Raw genomic sequence first — 21022 nt, forward strand, 5'->3', positions numbered from 1 at the left:
AAACTGACTTCTTTATCTTTCCTTGCTTCAAACCATCCCCTCTTCCTAACTTTCCTGTTATTGTAGAGGGTACCACCACACTCCCAGTTACCTGGACTCACAACCTAGGTGTTACTCTAGACTCCTCACTCTCTCATCTGGCCATATGTAATCAAGTTCTGTTGATTCTTCTATGTAACATCTCTTGTTATATAGACAATACCCTTGTCTCCTCTGACGATGATACTAGCCTAGTGTAGGCCCTATTCATCGCATACCTATACTTTTGCAATAGACCTTCTAGTTGGTCACTCTGCCTCAAGTCTTTTCAAGTTCCTTAACTCATCTGTCAAGTTGATCTTCCTAAATCACAGGTCTAACCATGATGCCTTTCCACCTCCAACTCCCAAACAATCCAATATATTATGGTGGCTCTGTATCACCTCCAATATCAAATATAAAATCCTCTGACATTCAAAGCCCTTCATAACCTGTCCCCTTTTTTGCCTTTCTGGTCTTCTTCCACTTTGATCCACTCTCTCCCCTCACATACTCTACTATGCACTGGCCTTATTAATCCTCACATAAAACACTCCATCTCCTGGCTGAGCATTTTCACTGGCTGTCCTTTATGTCTTGAATTTTCTCCTTCCTCATCTCTTTCTTTTGGCTTCTTTCAAGCCCCAGCTACAATCCCACTATCTATATAAAAATACAACAACAGATGAACAAAAACAAAACCAAAAACCCCATCCCAATCACCCTTAGTGCTACTGTCTTCTCTGTATTATCTTCAATTTATACTGTATGTATCTCATTTGTACATAACTGTTGCATGTTTTCTCCCCCATTAGAGTATGAGCTCCTTGATAGCAGAGACTAGGGGTTTTTTGCCTTTCTTTCTTTCTCCAGGTCTTAGCACTGTGCCTGGCTCATAGGAAGCACTTAAAAATATATGTTTACTTGAAAAGAGATAAAAATTATTTTCAAACAGTTTTGCATCATGTAAAATATAGTGCAACATGAGAAGACTTAGATGGATTGATAAAAAGTGAAGTCAGCAGAATGAGGTAAAAAATATTGTAATGGCAAGCAAGGTGGGACTTTTTGCTGTTTTTTTCTTTCAGAGCGCTTCTCAGCACTAAGGCAATCAAGTGCCTTTGACTGAGACTTGCCTTTGTTTGAATCCAGAGTCTTTGACTGAATCAAGAGTCTTTGATGACCTACCTAAGTCACAAGAAAGCCTAAGTCACATGAGTTTGAGTCACATGGTTATAATGCTCTCTGTGGGCTGACCCTGAAGAAGTATATATATATACTCTGAGGTTAGCATTTTGCTTTTGGGGCTCACTCACTGGAAGAATGTTCACGTGATTTGACCAGAACAAACTCTGGGTAGCCCTTAAGGAGCTTCCCCCAGCTTTGAAAACCCAGATGTTGGTGCTTCTCTCTCTGGTAACTATGTATGCATTGCTATGGACAGACAGAAGCTCTGTCTGCTGATTTGTGTTATTTGCTCTGTTTATATATTTTCTGCTTGTAATTTCTCTTTGTGTTTGCTCTAAAGTTTTTCCCCCTGAACTAAGTGAATGACGTATATATGTTTAATTAAAGTGAGATTATAAACCTCTTAAAGTCGCTTTCCTTAGAAAAGCAGATCAAAGAACCTGTGCGAGCAGCCCTCCTGTGTGCTGGTGTTGTTAGTTTTTCACTTCCACAGCAGGTGCTAGCAGCATTGGCGTAGCAAATATATACTATGACTACAACAAGATAAATGGAAAGAGCAATAGCAAAAAAATCCTTCCAACTGAACACTGTGCAATTATAATGACCAAACCTGACTCCAAAGAGATATAGACATGAGAAAATGAGCCCCACCTCCCTTCTTGGCAAAGGGGGGAGACTATGTGTGTAGAACATTGCATAGACTGTCAGATATAGATGATGTATTGATTTTTTCCTTTCTTTTAATGATACATTAAAAATGAAGGTTATATAAAAGCAAATGATATCAATAGAAATTTAAAAATTAAAATATGCATGTGCAAACTGCTATATGAGAATAGATATAATAATACTTTTCATTTATGTGTTGAAAGAAAACAAAACATTTTTAGAAATAAAATAAAATGGAATTTGCTAGCATAAATTATTTTCTTTTCTATCTGAACTTAATCATGACCTTAAATTCATACCAGCCTTTATAGTTACAAGCACTTCGAATGCATTATCTTATTTGATCCACACAGTAATCCTATAAGATAGATCTTGCCAGTATAGTTTATCACCAGTTCAAGAGTAAGAACACTAAAGATCCAAAAGGGTTAAATACCTTGCCTAGTCATGTGTTTAGTCAGGAAGGACCATGGCTTAAAGGTTGACCATCTGACTCTAAGGCCAGTCCTTTTTACCACTGCAGTCACTATACTTTTTCTCCAACCATTCTCTCTTTGCATGAGGTTACTATAGCATTAGTCTATTAATCTTTTTTGGTTTTGAATTGGATCCAATTTACCCCCTATTTAAGCCTGTGCCCTTCTGTTCAGCAATCTGAAAACAAAGTTTCAAGGAAGGAAAGAATTCAAATCAATAAACATAACCCAGATCAAGGAGAGTTTTGCTGGCAAATGGATAGCAAGACAAGACCTCGTATTTTCTTTGGGGTCATTACTTTTTATCACCTTTCCAAAGGCATATGAGTCCCAGTAACTAGTGTGAAAACATGTGGCTCATTACTGGAAATATATCCAACTCAGATGCTCTGTCAAGCGCAAACAGTATTCAAGGGTATTGTCATGAATGTTTGTCACATGACTCACTGTGTGTGCAGCCTTTTCCAATTATTCCTTCTTATTTTAAATGCATATCCTTCATGTAAAAAAAGCTGTAGGGGAAAGATGAATAATATGACACAAATAGGCAGGCGTAAAAGAAAGAGCAGGTAAAGACAGAATGATATTAACTAAAGTGTTAAATACGGTCTTTGACGCATACAAAAGACAAGGAACCTTGAGGATTAAATAATGACAGGATTATGAGGAGAAGGGAGGGAGAAATACAGACATTCATTCGGTGCTGCAAAGACAATAGCTTCTTTGGTTTCTTTTGACTTTTCTTGTCCACTTTTAGCAGTCTTACTGTGGACACAAACTCTTGTGAGAGTTTCACCCAAGAACAGATTGCAGAATCAGGATGATGATACATCACAGCTGAGTTATACCTTAACCCCTTTACTTTGAAAGTGTAGACATTTCAGACCCATACAATGGGAGGCTTATAAAGCAGGACCAGTTTCTTTTGCATTATCTCTAACTGTGTGTATATATGTGTGTATATATATGTGTATATATACATATATATACACATATATGTATGTGTGTATGTGTATCTATCTGAGTTAGAAAGAGGATGATTGATTTTACTCTTTTCAAAAAATGTTACATTGATGTCATCTTTCTACATCACAATAACACATTAGTTACATATATATATACACATATATACATACATGCACAGATAAAGGAAGAATAGATGATAGATAGTTTACTAGTTAGACAGATCAGGAGCAGCTAGGTAGAATAGAGACAGAGCCTTTGACTCAACAGTTTTAAAGGAGGCCTTAGGAGTAAACCAGTGAATAGGTTAGGAAAGTAAAATTTACCTGAGGGCTTCAGGGAATCCTAAAATGGAATTTCCCTGTTATATGTAGAGTTAGAGGAAAACCAACAAGCTGAGGGAGGAGTTGGGGGAGAAATCTCACCTTTCCATACCCCAGCTAACACACCAGCTAGTCTGCTATTATAAAAACAACTAATAATGTAATAAGATTGGAGTATAAGTTTTATACTATACCATAATGTCACAAAAATCTATGGAAGAAATATAAATATCATTTGATATGACTGCATGTCTATAGTCTATTTCAAATTACTTGCCTTTTCAATGAAGAGGGAGAAAATTTCAAATGCAAATTTTAAAAAAAGTTAAAATTTTGTTTGCATATAATTGAGAAAAATGAAATTTAAATAATAAAAAGTTAAAAATATAACTATCATGCAATTAAAGGGGAAGTTAAAGAGCATAGATACGTTAGGATCATAGGATATGATCATAGGATCATAAAAGTTGAAGTGGAAGAGTCATTAAAATTATCCAAAACTCTTATTTTACAGGTGAAAATAAATAAGATCTAGTGAAATTTCATCACTTGCCTAGGGTCAGATATGTAGTATATGTCATAGGCAAGACCTTAGTGTCTAATGTTTCATGCATACTGAACATATATTTAGTTGTACTGTCTAGTATCATAAATTGGCATTGGTTTAGGATTCTGAATTTACAGATATATCATATCTAGATGGAAAAAGTTTTCCATCCCATCTGTAGTTTGTTATCATCATAGCTCATATCCTTATCTTTTAAACATTAGAAAGTTATTTCCTCTCAGCCTAAAGAAACAGAAAATGCAAATATTATTACTATAACCTCACAAATGAGGAAACCAAGGCTAAGAAATGTTGTTACTTACACAGTTATCGGATCATAGACTTAAGACTGGAAAGGACAATGGAAGTAATTAAACTCAACCCCCTAATTTTACAGATGAAAGACCTGAGTCCAGAAAATTAAAGGGATTTTTCCAAGGTCATATGAATAGTAAGAAGCAAAGATAGCAGTAAAACCAGGTCTTCTGATACCGGTCCATCAGCAAAGAATGTATTTGAGCCCAGCTCTTCTGGTCGTCAATTACTGCTTATTATAATACATCAGGATGACCTATTACACAAATATCAAGTAATGCATTGCGAGTGGAAATGGGGCTCATATCATATATAAGTCCCTGTGCTAGAAACTGAGGTTACAAAGATAAATATTACTTAGGCAGACTCAGCAGGACATTGCCACTGATAGAATAAGCTGGAGGATGGGAAGGGAGAAAGATAAAGATAATTCTGAGGAGTAAGCTTAGGGTATTGTGAAGGCAGTGTATAACTATCTTTGTTATTATTTCAATCATTTTTAAAATTATAAAATGAGACACCAGGTGGTGCTCTATGAATTCAGTGTCTAATAGTTGAAATTCAGAACTAAGACCCATAGAGATAAAGTTGGGGAAAATATCAGAGTGGTAAGACAGTACTGTTCCCTTCTGAGCAGTTTTATTTGTTTTCCTATGTGTGAGATTTAGGAAATTTATATAAATCATAAAAACTTAGCTTTTATCAATGAAAAGATGCTATATTACATTGGCTAGCACTATATTTTAAGTCCTTATAAAATTCAGTGACTTAGTTTATAAAGAAGAATCAGAAAAAGGTGAGGTTGTTATCTGCCTGTTTTTTTTTCCTTTGCTTTATATTATTAATAATGTAGCAGGTAGACACAAGCACCATTCTCTTGATAAAAAGAGTCACTGTTTTATTAACAAAATTATTTAAGTACATATGAAACTTAAAAGGGAAGCAGACAGAAGATATAGATGAAATTTATGAAATTATCAGTTAGTTTTAAGAATTTTAATATTAATTTTCTTCCATTTCTAGAACCTGAAGTTAAAAAAGTGAAGCCACCTAAACCAGGTACCAACCTTTTGTTTATAAGTCAAAAGCATACACCATCCAAGAGTGGCCATATAAGCAAGTATATTTGTACTAAATGCAATTATCTATCAATTGTTTTACAAATATTAATCATTAAAGAAAAAAAATCTTTTTCCCCCAGTAATTGAAGCTAAAAAAGAAGAGAAGACATCTAAATCAGGTACCAACTGTTTGCATTTCTCATGTTTTAACACATATGATATATCTATTTTTTTTCTACCATAGGCAACTAGTTGGCATAATGAATACAGAGCATGGGACTTGGAATAAAGACCATTAGTGGTATGACCCTGGGCAAGTCATTTAATCTCACTAAGCCTCAGTTTCTTCCTCCATAAAATGGGAGTAAAACAACGCCTACCTTGAAGAGTTTATGTCAGTATCAAATAAATTAATATGTATAAAACACTTTGCATACCTAAAAGGATTATGTAAATGCTAGTTATCATCATCATCATCATCACTATTGTTGTTGTTATTATCTAAGGGTGGCTTTGTAAGCAAACAGCGAAGGCAACATTATTTTAGGGTTTCCAGGAAGACATCTTAATTGCCGTAATGCTCCTAAATCAACCCCCTCCTCTAATAGTTAGCTAATGCCTGATATTATACCCTTGGGATTCATTACTTTAGGTGAAACTTTTGCTATCTGTAAGGTAATACAATCAAGTTACATAGGGGCAGAAGCAGTAGCACACAGATTTATCAGTTATTTCTGAATTATAAGTATTTTATCCTTTCCTAAGAGCACGTTTTAGTAGAAAGGAACAGAAAAAAGCCAAGACAGACTTGGAGGCCTATAATGGAGAAATATGGTGATACCAAGACAAGAAGATACACAAACTCATGGCTTATAGCCCCAATACACATTTTACTTTACTTAATAATTTTGCCAGAGTTAACCTTGCTCCAGGTAATTTACTTCTACATTAAAGAATATGTGCACACAATATTTTATTTTAAAGATTTCTGAGTTTCATTTTTTTTTAATTAGAGAATGTTCTTTTATTTTTCTTTAAGCCATCAGTGCTGCTTTATTTTTTTTCATTTTTTTGTTCTTTTATTTATTTTTTAATATTTTTAGTTTTCAGCATGGATTTTCACAAGAGTTTGAATTGTAAATTTTCTCCCCATTTCTATCCTCCCCACCCAACACGGCATATATTCTGGTTGCCCCATTCCCCAGTAGGCCCTCCTTCCTCTCACCCAACTCCCCCCCATCCCCTTTAGCCTTACTTTCTTGTAGGGCAAGATAGACTTCTATGCCCCATTGCCTGTATATCTTATTTCCTAGCTGCATGCAAAAACTTTTTTTGAACATCTGTTTTTAAAACTTTGAGCTCCAAATTCTCTCCTGTCTTGCCTCCCCACCCACACTCCCTAAGAAAGCAAGCGATTCAACACAGACTGTATGCATATCATTATGTAAAACCCTTCCACAATACTCATGATGTGAAAGACTAACTATATCCAATAACTTCATATCCTATCCCCCTTTATTCAGTTTTCTCCCTTGACCCTGTCCCTTTTTGAAAGTGTTTGTTTTTGATTATCTCCTCCCCCTATCTGCCCTCCCTTCTATTGTCCCCCCCTTTTCTATGTCCTTCCTCCTTCTTTCCTGTGGAGTAAGATACCCAACTGAGTGTGTATGTTATTCCCTCCTCAGGTCAAATCTGATGAGAGCAAGATTCACTCATTCCCCCTCACCTGCCCCCTCTTCCCTTCCTACAGAACTGCTTTTTCTTGCCACTTTTATGTGAGATAATTTACCCCATTCTATCACTCACTTTCTCCCCCTCTCAATATATTCCTCTGTCATCCCTTAATTTGATTTTGTTTTTTTAGATACAATGCCTTCATATTCAACTCACCCTGTGCCCTCTGTTAATATATATATATATATATGTATATATATATTATATATAGATTATATATGTTATAGACATATATGTTATAGACATAGATATAGATATAGATATAGATATAGATATAGATATAGATATAGATATAGATATAGATATAGATATGTATGTATGTACATTCCCTTCGGCTACTCTAATACTGAGGTCTCATGAATTACACACATCATCTTTCTGTAGAAATGTAAACAAAACAGTTCCACTTTAGTAAGTCTTTATGATTTCTCTTTCTTGTTTACCTTTTCATGCTTATCTTGATTCTTGTGTTTGAAAGTCAAATTTTCTATTCAGCTCTGGTGTTTTCACTGAGAAAGCTTGAATATCCTCTGTTTTATTGAAAATCCATATTTTGCCTTGGAGCATGATACTCAGTTTTGCTGGATAGGTGATTCTTGGTTTTAGTCCTAGCTCCATTGACCCCCAGAATATCATATTCCAAGCCCTTTGATACCTTAATGTAGAAGCTGCTAGATCTTATGTTATTCTGATTTTGTTTCCACCATACTCTAATTGATGTTTTTCTGACTGCTTGCAGTATTTTCTCCTTGACCTGGGAGCTCTGGAATTTGGTGACAATATTCCTAGGAGTTTTCCTTTGGGGATCTTTTTGAGGAGGTGATCTGTGGATTCTTTCAATTTCTATTTTACCCTCTGGTTCTAGAATATCAGGGCAGTTCTTTTTGATAATTTCTTGAAAGATGATATCTAGGCTCTTTTTTTGATCATGGCTTTCAGGTAGTCCAATAATTTTTAAATTATCTCTCCTGGATCTATTTTCCAGGTCAGTGGTTCTTCCAATGAGATATTTCACACTGTCTTCCATTTTTTCATTCCTTTGGTTCTGTTTTATAATATCTTGATTTCTCATAAAGTCACTAGCTTCCACTTGCTCCAATCTAATTTTTAAGGTGGTATTTTCTTCAGTGGTCTTTTGGACCTCCTTTTCCATTTGGCTAATTCTGCCTTTCAAGACATTGTTCTCCTCATTGGCTTTTTGAAGCCCTTTTGCCATTTGAGTTAGTCTATTTTTAAGGTATTGTTTTCTTCAATATTTTTTGGGTGTCCTTTAGCCAGTCATTGACTTGTTTTTCATAGTTTTCTTGCATCACTCTCATTTCTCTTCCCAATTTTTCCTCTGCTTCTCTAACTTGCTTTTCCAAATGCTTTTTGAGCTCTTCCATTACCTGAGACCAGTTCATATTTTTCTTGGAGGCTTTTGTTGTAGGATCTTTGATTTTGTTGACTTTTTCTGGCTCTATGTTTTGGTCTTCTTTGTCACCAAAGAAAGATTGCAAAGTCTGATTCTGAGTCTGCATCCTTCTTCACTGCCTGGCCATGTTCCCAGCCAACTTACTTGACCATCGAGTTTTTTGTCAGGGTGTGACTGCTTGTAGAGTATAGACTATTTTGTCCCAAACTTGAGGGACTGTGCTGCTTTTTTCAGAGCTATTTCTGCGCAGCAAGCTCTGCCACTCCAGTGCTACTCCTCCCCCACGAACCGCCAAGCCGGATGGGACTCAGATCTTGAGCAGGCTCTGCACTCCCGCTCAGATCTGCCACTTAATTCCTCCCACCAGGTGGGCCTGGGGCCAGAAACAACTGAACCTGTAGTTCTGTAGCTGTACCACCTTCATGGCCCCAGGGTGGTGGCTGAACCAGGAAAGAACTCCTTTCACTCTGTCCCGGCAACTTTTCCCACTAACCTTCTCTGTAATCTTTGGTGTTTGTGGGTTGAGAAGTCTGGTAACTGCCACAGCTCACTGATTCAGGGCGCTAGGGCCTGTTCGGCCCAGCTCTCTGTCTGGTTGGTCCAGGTGCAGCTCACACTGGTCTCTGCTCCACTCTGCTCCCAGCTCCATGCAGTAGACCTTACCCTGCGACCATCCAGGCTTTCCTGGACTGGAGCCCTGCTTCCCTCTGCAATTTCGTGAGTTCTGCAGTTCTAGAATTTGTTCAGAGTCATTTTGTATAGGTGTTTGTAGGGACCTGTGGGGGAACTCACGCAAGTCCTTGCTTTCCAGCCACCATCTTGGCTCCCAAGGAACAGAATGTTCTAATAATAATGGTTTTATCTTTCCATCTTTTTTGAAAAATACTGAAATGTACCTGTTAGCTTTAGTGCTCTTGAGGGCAATGAGGGGCCTATTTAAAAGAATATGTGACTGTCTTTATGATTTTCAATGAATGAAATCTGCCATTTGGAGCAGCTGTATATAACTCTGGAAGTGAGTATTCACTTAATGAAAAGATTAATAATTTGAAAGTCTAAGGACAAAACTGTCTTTGAATAGAAAAGATTGAAATTGGGAGGCTGCGACTGAATTTCTGATTGAACTTCAGAAGCTAAATTCCACGTGTAATAGAGTGCTGAATTTATGGCAGATCTCCTATTGATATCATTGAAAGCTTACTAATTGGGGTATAGGCCCACTGTATAGTACTATAATTACTTGTATAATGGTATATGTTATGCTTTGGTGTCTTATTGAAATGGAACAACATGGAATCAACTATAGATGTTAAACTTCTACTATTTAACTTCAATTTAATGCCCTAATTATTTTCACTCACACGTATAATCTATACATGTGTATATGCATACATTATATACATGTATTAGGTACAAAGACATAGAAAAGAAGTATTTTGCCAAGTCTGAAGACCACAGTACGGTGGATAGTGTTGAGCTTGGAGTCAAGGACACCTGGATTCAAATCTTACCTGAGACACAACATTTTGGAGCCTCAGTTTCTTCATCTGTAAAATGAAGAAGTTGTAATCAAAGACCTCTAAGGCTAAGTTTTAAATATATGATTATATGACCATTTTAAAAAGTTATTTAATCAGCCATGGCTGTCACTGACTCTACCTTTAAACACAGAAATTGAGATGTGAATAGAAAACTCCATGCCATGAGTCTTTGTGCATTTTCCAAATTTCAAATAAGTGAGACAAATTCAAGCATTTTTCCATAGCCCTTCCTTATTTGCAAGATTGAGGAGGATTGACTGTTTTAACAGCAGGGTAAAAGTTTTATTTTCTAAATTTGTTTGTTCATTTGAGACTGAGTAGTGGCAAAGGTGACCAACATATGGAATACACCAAATATGAGAAAGTATTGCCCGCTGAACAGAGTGGATATGTGTATGTTTGTGTGTGTGTGTGTGTGTGTGTGTGTGTATCTCTCACCCTCCACATATATACATATAAATGTTACCAGATTGCATCTTGTCAGTGAAAAGCTTCCTATTATATGTGAAATAAACATCCTACTGTACATGAAATGAACAAAATGTTATTCTCTAACTGTCCAGGTGTCTGGAGGTTACTATCTGTAAGCATTCCTCAGTGCCAAATAGTTGGTAATCCTATGTTCTCTACAGAATGGTAACTTCTCCTTTCAAGTCAACTGCTCTTTCATATCTGCTTTCTTCTTTATCCTGTGTCTAGGTCTGGCCACAGCCACATTATCATTTACTGAAATTTCCTTGTTTCACAGTGTAGAATTGTGCCCTGCGATAATGATGATGGTGAGGATGATAATAGCTAACATTTATAGAATAGCTTACGTTTTACAAAGTACTTTACATATATTATTTCATTTGATCCTCAAAGCAACCTTGTGAAGGGGATCCTAATGGTGTCATTATCCTCATTATGCAGCTGAGGAAACTAAGCCCAAGAAAAGGTAAATTACTTGCCTAGACCCTATAGTTAGTAAATGTCAGAAGTAGCCTCACATATCCTGACTCCAGGCCAAGCACATTAGCCATTATATTGGCTCCCCATGGACATCATAACCCCAATCTGTGGTATAGTCCATAGAAGTCCTTACCAATTAGGCTAACCACATGGGTTCAATCTTTGTAGGCTACAAAGTTTGGTCTATCCCACAGCCATAGACCCAAAGTTTCAGTGCTGCAAGCCTGTGTAGTGATCATCAGTCACATGAGACCAGGGTAAGCAAGTAAGAGGGTCTGGCTGGCTTAACACAAATTCTCCACTATTATTAGAAAGGAATTCAAATTAATATTTATAATAATCATGGCATAGTATAACTTCGTAGTCACAAAGCAATTTCATCAAATATATTATTTGATTCATAAAATAAACCTGCAAGATAGCTTTTCATCTCAATATTACAAATGAGAAAATAGAAGATCAGAGGGGTTATAATATTTACCTAAAGTCCCACAGTTGCTAAAATGGTGCAGAAGGGACTGTAACATATGTCTTTCTGACTGAGATGTCAATGCTCTTTCTGTTACATCCTACTGATCCACCAAACACAAAGTCACATGTGAAAGAGGGTCAGTAATGTTATATTTACACAAAAGAAAATAATGTCCAAATAATGAAAGTCTCCTATTTCTGGAAAATGTATATGCTATACTTTTGTTATGGATTGCTTGAGGGCAATTTTGTGGGAGATATAGCTATATTCCAAAGATCTGGGCAGCAGGTACAACAACAGTCAGCTGTAATGGTACAACAAGGGTCATTGTCTCTCTGAAATGAAAAAGTAGCTTGTATAGTCGGCTACCCATTTGGGTGTTATTAAAAATTGTCATAGATGTGGGTTTTGCTGAACCTATAGTATATTCTAGGTTCCTCCTTTAAATCCTGTCACTAGTTGATTATTCCACTTCCTCTTTTCTCTGAAATGTGCTGTGTATCCCAATGTACACTCCCTCTCTTCCCTGAAATGGATTATTGGGTGTACTAAGTCATGAACTCTGTATATTCATTTGATTTTCAGTTCAGCTAATATGACATACATTTTTAGAATAGCACGCAACCCATTGGTAATCTGTCACTACGTAGCATCAACTGATGATTCATAATATATACCAGACCAAGCACACAATAGGCTGGTTGAATTTCACATTGAGAACAAACCTGGCTCATATCAATCAGATTCAGTCAAGTGCCTCAAATTACCTTTACAGCTTTGGTTCCTAACATTTATGTAAATTTCTTCTAATTCTTAAAATTAAATATTTATTCTTGTTCTTTCATAATAGAGATGACCTTAATCTCAACTTATGTTTAAGTCATTGTAGTGATTTATAGTGTATAAACATTGGTACCTAAGCTTTTTGACAACATTGTACCATTTCTATTTATTAAACTTATAACTGATTCTACCATTTGGCATAAGGATTCAAAACATACTGAAAATTAAAAATATACATGTAATTGAGGCTCAAATTATGATAAAACTGAGCAGCAATTCAATGGTCTTCCCATGACTACTTAATTCAAGAAAAAGTGACTAAGACTGCAAAAAAACAAACAAAAACATTGGACAAAGAGATAGGAGACCCAGATAGAATCTAAATCTTCCATAGCCTCTAAATAATTTGCTGGGTGACCTTGGGCTAGTCATTGAATTCCTTAGTGTCTCAGATTTCTTCTTGGCAAGATCTTATTAATAATGCCTTTCTCCTTACCTCCCTTTTTACCTTTCCAGTCTTTCTATACTTTATTCCCTTCCACATACTCTGTGATCCAATTATACTGGCCTATTGCTCTTCCTCACATATGATACTCCATCTCCCAACTTTCGGTTCCCTTCTAAAGGTTTTCTTTCTCTCACCCCTGCAATGCTTTCCCTCCTTGCTTCAATGTACTAATTTCCCTCATTTTCTTAAAACTCAGTTCAAATCATTATCTTCTGCAAGGAGTCTTTCATACCAAGTATCTTTACTCTGAGATAACCTTCCATTTTATACTATAATATACAGCACGTACATTACATTTATATTTCGTATGTGTATACAAATAATTATTTGCATGTTGTCTCTCCCATTAGAAGGTGAGCTCCTTGAGGGCAGATACCATTTTTTTTTCCTTTCTTTGAATTCCCAGTGCTTAGCAAAATGCAGAAAGAAAGTTCTTAACAAATTCTGGTTGACTGGCAGACTGATAAAATGATGCAATGAATGTAAAAGCATTTTTAAATTTACAATATGCTATATGGATATGAAATTTGATAATAACTGACACTTACATAATACTTTAACATTTTTCAAAGTGTTTACATACATTATCTCACTGAAACAGCATGGTACAGATCAAAGAGTAATGGATTTAGCATTCTTTTTTTCTATATGTATCTCTTCCTTGGTGCAAGGAGTTTTTCCAGTTTCTCAATTTTTATTTGTGGGATGCTTAATCTTCTCTAGCAGTTGAGATTAAATACTATTAATTTTAAAACCTTGATAGGAATCCTCATACTCATTCAGTTCAGTGAAGGGTAGAAACCACATTCTAGCATATCTAATATTATCATCTTACTTTTTAAAATGTGTCACAGAGATATTAGTAGAGAAGAGCAAGCAAAAAGGAAGTAATATTTCACTGTGAGAATGAGATATTCTTTGCAGCATCTACTTAGGAGGAAAGGATTAGGACAAAGTTATGTTTGTATACCTCTTATGTTATTATGATCCCCAGGCCCGATGCATTGATGCATTGTCTAGATGGCCAGGGATTCTAGTCAACAGTCCACCAAACATGGCATTAAATAGATATGTTGATCATCTCTGTTAGCAAAACAAAACAAACAAACGAAAAAGAGACAAAAAGTTGGTTCTTCAGAGAAGGAGGGCCAGGTAGCATAGTAGCTAAAGCTAGTGAGCACGCAGAAGCCAACACAGCAACTATCGTCTAAGATCTGAAGGAATGATGTGAGCAATTGAATCCAGGGGACAAAAACAAAAAACATAATCCAAAATAAGGCAAGAGTCTAAGAAAATGGATTTCCACAAAGGTTCGAGTTACTGCATACTGACATCCTTTTGAACCCTGTTGTTCAATGCTAACCTTGCCCAACTTACTCTTCTGAACAGGCTTCAGCTGTGGACAGCTCCTGGCTATTACCACCCTTCACTGTCTGCTAGGTATTATAGTTATATTTGAATCAGTCAATCTCCTCTAATAGACCATCAGATCCCTGAGTTCAGGGATTATGCTGTATTATACATGAAATCCCCTTGGTACCAAAACAGAGGGCTATTACATTAGCACTTTAAAAATGTTTGTTTAATTGAGTAACATTTTAAAAACAACGAATAGCTATATAAAGATGAAAAGCCTAGGAACAGATTACATCGTAATGAGGAAAATGAGTGGTTTAAAATGTAGGCCAGATTTAACCATGGGCAAAATGATTTTAAAATGACCCACTTTAAAAAAAATTCTGATAATAAAGGAAGTATTAGAACTGCTCAGAGAAGACCTACATAGCATCTTTTATTTTCTTTTTTTTAAGACAAAAACAAAAAGTTAACTAGATTTATGTTTAACTGCTTTCTTCAATTACTTTATAAAATGTATTAATATTATTCTGAGCTTCTCAGCAGAATAATTTATAGTACCTGACTATGGGAGGGAAATGTTATATAACCATGTGTGCCGCCGACCAATCAAATTGTCCATTATCCTGATCATTTATATGAATCAAAAGGAAATTAAACCTTTTGTGAGGGACCTTACAGTCCATCACTATATGCAAATACTTACTGTGCAGGGCAGGTATATGTCACTATAATTGGTAGCAGGATTTAGGCCCTTGGGAAACTTCAAATCTAAAGGAAAAGTGGGATAGGCATGAAGACATCCTGAAACTGTCTTTTAGCACAATGATCATGCTGATGAGGACCAGCCTATTTGTAACTCAATCAAGAGAAAGTCCGTAAGTAGATAAGTACGGGGATTTTACTTTCCTATAATAGCAGGTAAGTCTAAAAGTACAGTGCCTCTCTCTACCAAAAATTTTTAAAAATCGTATTAAAAAAACCATCTTTTTGTCCTCTGGATCATAATCAAAAAGAGGACCTCAACACCTTTAATGGCTCTCCCTTCTACATAACAATCTGATAATTACCAAAAAGATCAGGTGGTTATGACTAGTATTTGAAAAGCGAAGTATAACCAAACTTGAATTGCATTAGTGACATCATGATTTTATGATCAAGAGTTAGAAGAGACCATAGAGCTCATTTAATCCAATTCCTTTATTTCATAGATGTATTCATTTCAATTAAAAAAATTATCATGGGATTTTCTGGTCTTTTTGAGAGGATATTTTTTTTTTCATTCAGGACCTGTAATTTCATTAAGATGAGGACTTCCTGGTATAGAAATTCTTTCCACCAATACAGATGGCTAATTCTACTACATTTCATAATCTTTAAGACTTACCTTAGAAGCTGAGAGGGAAATTGATTTTTTTTATGATCACAGAACTAATATATTTCAGAGCCGGACTTCAGAGTCAGCTCTCTACATTGTCATTTTACCTCTTGTTATGTTTTTATTATATGATATATGTTACATATTTATAATAGAGAGGCAGCTATGGTTGAGTAGACACAAAGCTGGCTTCAGAATCAGGAAAAACTGGATCTGAGTCTTACCTCCAATGCACATTGAGTGAATGACCTTGGGCCAATCACTTTGACTTTCAGGGCTCAGGGTAACTAAGATTATAAATTGCAGAGCAAGTATTGATCTGCATTGGTAGAGGAATTTTTTCACTGAAGGAGTTCCTTTGCCAGTGAAATAATAGGAACATTCTAAAACACATTGTATGTATGCATGTATATATTATACATATACATATATACACATATAATACATCATATGTGTACATTGTATGATGTATTATCTATATTATTTATTATATTAATATATTATACAATATGCATGTTTTAGATAAATGTGTAATGTGTATATTTAACAACATATAACATACACATTTATCTAAAATACTTATATTGTATATATCAATACATGACATATAAATAATACATAAACAGTATACATATTATGTACATTATGTTTACGTGTTACATATATATATATTGCATATGAGTATTTGTATAAGTACATGCATGTAGGAAACTGAGCCCTAATGAGTTTAAATGACTTTTCCAATATCACCCAGTGAATTAGCAAATAGAAAAAATCCAGGAGTAATTGTTCATGCCTGTAAGCCCTGCTAATAGGGGAACCTAAGGCTAGTGGATCACTTGAACTCAGAAGTACTGAATTGCAACAACAGAACTAAAGCCCATGGCTGTCACATTATTTGGCATCAATATGGTATGCCTCTGGGAGCTGGGTACCACCAGGGTGCCTAAGCAGGGATGTACCATCCCGGGTTGGCAGTGGATCAGGGCAAAATTTCTGTTCCAATGAATAATCGAATAAGGCCCATGTGTGACTGCTGCACTATTAGCCTCGGTGAGATAGGGAAACCCAGGATCAAAAAGAGGGAGGGGATAGGGTGGTGGAATCCTGTATTGAATGCACTTAACAAAGATATAGCCTTTAAATCTGGAGAGAGAATCATAAATTTGTCAGTTACTTCGCCTGTCAGGGTAAAAGCAATTTGACTTTGGGGAGGGGAAATAAAAGAGTGTTTCAGAGTTACCATGTGAATTAGTGAGTTAACCATTTTTCTAGTAAAAGCTCTCTGGTGGGAGAGCATAACTTCCACTGGGATTTTTCCTGATTCAATTTATCTTATATGGGGTGGGGGATTGGGGAAACCTTCCTTGACAAGCCTAATCAATCACCAGCTTTCACATTGGTCACATTGGTAGTCCTTGAATCAGTCTGTGACAGCCAATCTTTCTCAGATGGTAGAAATCTAAAAGTGATGTGTATTCCATGAATGCTAAGCAAAATATAAACTATGAATCAATTTTATATGGTAGTGGTTGGTAGCGGGAAGGTTTGAGGTAGGGGACAATGCAAAGCTAGGTGCACAGAGAAAGAAACATAGACAAATACAGAGAAAAGAGATACACCAAGAGAAATAAACAGAGGTAGAGTCAGACAGACATAACACACAGAAGAATTATTTTATTAGTAGGTCTTGTACCATTTCAGTGGTTCTCCTGGACAAGAAGCACAAGTGAGAATTCTTGTCGTTTAAGGCCTTCCTGATAAGACTGCCCTTTTTAAGCTGTTGACTATGATAGATGCTCCTTAAACCCCCTCAGCCCATACATGTGTATATGTTTTTCCACTGAGAATCTTTATTTTTTTCCTTTTAGCTCAATCTAAAAACTAATTGAAGAAGGTGATGATAATGAGATTTGAATTAAGATTTTTCAGTGTGGGAACGCAATTTCACTAGGGAAAACTTTGTTACATGGAGCAGAGGAAGCCTGACTCCTTAGAATTAACAAGAAAAATAAATGCTTTCAAATACTTCTGCCAAAAATTCAGTTCTATTAGAGAGGCACCAGCTTTCTGATTTATATAGCTTTTGAATTATTTTATGTCATTATATTCTTTCTACCATCGTATGTATCCATTTCCTGTTTACACACAATGACTAATTTTGTCTTATCCCCATTCTTTCAGATGCCTTTCATCAATTACCTTTTCTCCACCTCCTTTGTTCCTTTTTTTCTTCTTCTACAGCTTCTTCTATATTACCCCTTATGTGTAACTTTGTAGTTCAATTAATATAAAATGCATTTCAATGCTTTTAGATCAAATACTCATTTTTATTTTTTGTGTGACTCTGCATATTGATTCCAAATCCATAAAATAACGCATTATAATTTTTCAACAAAGTTAAAGCTTCTGGGGGGTTAAGGGAGCATAATTCCCACTGGAATTTTTTTTAAATTCAGTTTCCCTTGTAAGGAGTGGAGAGAAAAGCCTTTCTTCAGAAAATTAATCAGTATTAAGTGCTTCATATACACTTAAGCCAAAGGATTTAATCATATTCTGGGTCAAAAGAGTTAGACATGCGGCTGAAGATTGCTACTCCTAAGATGAGGTCAAAAGAACCTTAATAGCTCTGTTTCTCCACACTGCAACAAATAAGAGCAGCCTGCTCGGTTGGAATACTGTGGAATACAGAACATATACTCAGAAAATCAAGCAAAGGTATAGATAAGATAGATATGAAATAATATCCAGGAAAAGAGAAGGCACTAGCAACTAAGGAGACCAGGAGAGGCCTTCTTTTGAGGTGGGATATATTCACTTTTAGAGGAATGATCCAATGTAAGACTAAGAAGGAATGGTCAGACAGGTAGGAGGAAAATTGGGAAAGAAGAGGGATAGGAAAACTCAGAGAGAAGAGATTATCCAGGCCAAGAAGGTGAAAGTTTTAAAAGCTGCAGAAACTGCAAGTACAGCAAGAGTTGAGAAAAGGCTATCTGATTTAGCAAAAAAGAAAAAAAAATACACAAAATTTCAGTAAATTGAAAGAACTCAAGTTAAGACAACGCTTTGAAAGATGCTATATGTAGATCATCTGATTTGATCTTCCTGCCAACCCCATGAGGTAGGTTAAAATCATTGTCTCCATTTTACAGATGAGGACACTGAGGTCCAAAGAGATCATCTAATCCAACACTTTGCCTAAAGCATGTGTAATATGTAGCTCTCATACTGGAAAGGAAAGAAGATTCACTCTCCCTCCCAACCAGAAAGGGGATGAAGACACCATCCTCTTTGATCACGTCTATTTCCAGCTAGAGTTCTGGCTTTGGGTGGGGCCTTCTTTGTACCTCCTTACCCCTCCTTTCATCTGCACCCCTCCAACTCATTTTCCAGTGGTGGTGTCAGGGAAGAATTTTGTCTCAGTCTCCCAGGAACTGTGTCTTACCGAGATTACCATCACAATGAAATACCGGCTCACTTAGTGAAAGGGAAGCACATGGAAACCCTAGTCTCTTTCTTGCAAAGGTTCTCTGGCCAATAAAAATGTATTGTTATTAGCAAAAATAAGATCAATAAACATAGACTTGTTTCACTTTGTAAGGCCAATTCCCCAAGAGGAAGAATAGGCCTCATTGAATAGGCCTCAGGTGGGGCCAACAAAGGGAGGCCTGATTAGTGGCAGACCCACACCTTTGTGATGCCATCAGGGATTAAAGACTCTTCCCACTCCCTCAATAGACCTCAGATGGGGCCAAGAAAGGGAGGCCTGATTAGAGGAGGGCCCACACCCTTTCACTAACTACATGTGAGGCCCCAGGCCCCACACATTTTGGCTAAATAGGCTTTGAGCCCTCAGGGCCCTAACAGGGTATAAGAGCTCAGAGGTTAGCATTTTGCCTTGCTAGGAACACTCAGTGGAAGAGTGAGTGTTGGTGATTTGGCCTGATGAGACTCTGGGTAGCTGTTGGAGTCCCATCCTCCCCCCCCCCCCCGACCCCCCACACCTTGAAAACCCAGATGTTGGTGCTTCTATTGTAACTATGTACTGTGATTTGGTTAGAGAGAAATGTTGATCTGTTTGTAATTTCTGTTTGTCCTTGCTAGGGCTAAAGCTGATCCAGCACTCTAGGCCTCAAACTGTTCACAGTTGCTTCTCCAACATCTCACTAAAGTTATTACCATTGCTACCTCAGTTCTCTTTCTCCACAGCTCATCCAATTTCCAAAGTCCACAAGGCTTACCCAAATCTTTAAGTTCAAATCATGAAATCATTATTTGACTAGGAAGATCAGTAAAAACTAAAAAGCCCAGAATTCTCAGTGATATTCCAGACACATATGGGAAACAAATTCTGACCCTAAAGGACCATTACACATGAATCCCCCTTTAACATCCCTAAGAAATCATCCAGTTTATACTTAGATGCTTTCAGTGATGAGAAATTCATTTCCCCATGAAGTAATCCATTCCATTTTCAGACAACTCTAATGATCCAAAAATCATCTTTGTATTGAGCCAAACTTAGCCTCTCTATGACTTCCAACCATTGGTCCTAATTCTGTCCTGTAGAGCTGTACAGAATAAGTAGTTTTGATGCCTCACATAAAGATGACAGTCACCTCTGCATCCGTCAAGATCACTTCAGCCTTAGAATTTAAGCCTAATCAATACCCTCTGCTCCTGGATCCCATCCCTCCCTCTCATTGGGCAGCTCTTCCCAGAACCTCCATTTAAGGAAGGATCCCAAGTCCATCATCTCTTTACTTCCCAGTCAGCGGCTTTCCTCTGTATTTCTCTATCATGCCTCAATACCAGGTATGTCCTTCCTATACATCCTGTTTGCCTTTTCTGTGTTGTCTTCCCCAACACATTGTAAGCTCCTTGAGAGAAGAGACAGTCTGCCTTTTTCTTTGTATCCCCAGTACTTATCATAGTGGCTGATACATCCTAGGCACTTAATAAATATTTAATGACTTTCAAAATCTTTTACCTGAGCTGAATCCTGAAAGATAAAAAATATAATTGATTAGAATTTTGTAAAGTTACATTTTTATGCTCACTAAACAGAATGTTTTCTAAAACAGCACATTTTGCAGTGACCAACTATGTTTCCGAAGGACCAGTGATGAAGCGTGGTACCCACCTCCTGATAGAAAAGTGATGCCAGCAAACTGACACATACATTTATAGACATGGCCAATATGGAAATTTGTTTTGCTTGATTGTGCATATACGTTACTAGGGATACTCTTTTTTTTCCTCTTTTTGGGGGGAGGGGCATGATGATGAGGATAATAACGTTAGTGACAGGGTTGTCAAAGGAAA

The 21022-nt window shown here is 36.6% G+C and overlaps 1 protein-coding gene across 1 annotated transcript in view; it reads left to right on the plus strand.

Annotated features, from left to right (window-relative positions):
* TRDN (triadin) overlaps positions 1–21022 on the plus strand; it is a gene marked incomplete in the record, with an annotated part of 469162 nt that overhangs the window by 444297 nt on the left and 3843 nt on the right. The window contains 2 exon segments of the mRNA XM_036767544.1: positions 5523–5558; positions 5701–5739. Of these exon segments, the coding sequence (XP_036623439.1) occupies positions 5523–5558; positions 5701–5739 (75 nt within the window).

The sequence above is a fragment of the Trichosurus vulpecula genome, chromosome 7 (assembly GCF_011100635.1).
Source record: "Trichosurus vulpecula isolate mTriVul1 chromosome 7, mTriVul1.pri, whole genome shotgun sequence".
In the NCBI taxonomy this organism is placed as follows: domain Eukaryota; kingdom Metazoa; phylum Chordata; class Mammalia; order Diprotodontia; family Phalangeridae; genus Trichosurus; species Trichosurus vulpecula.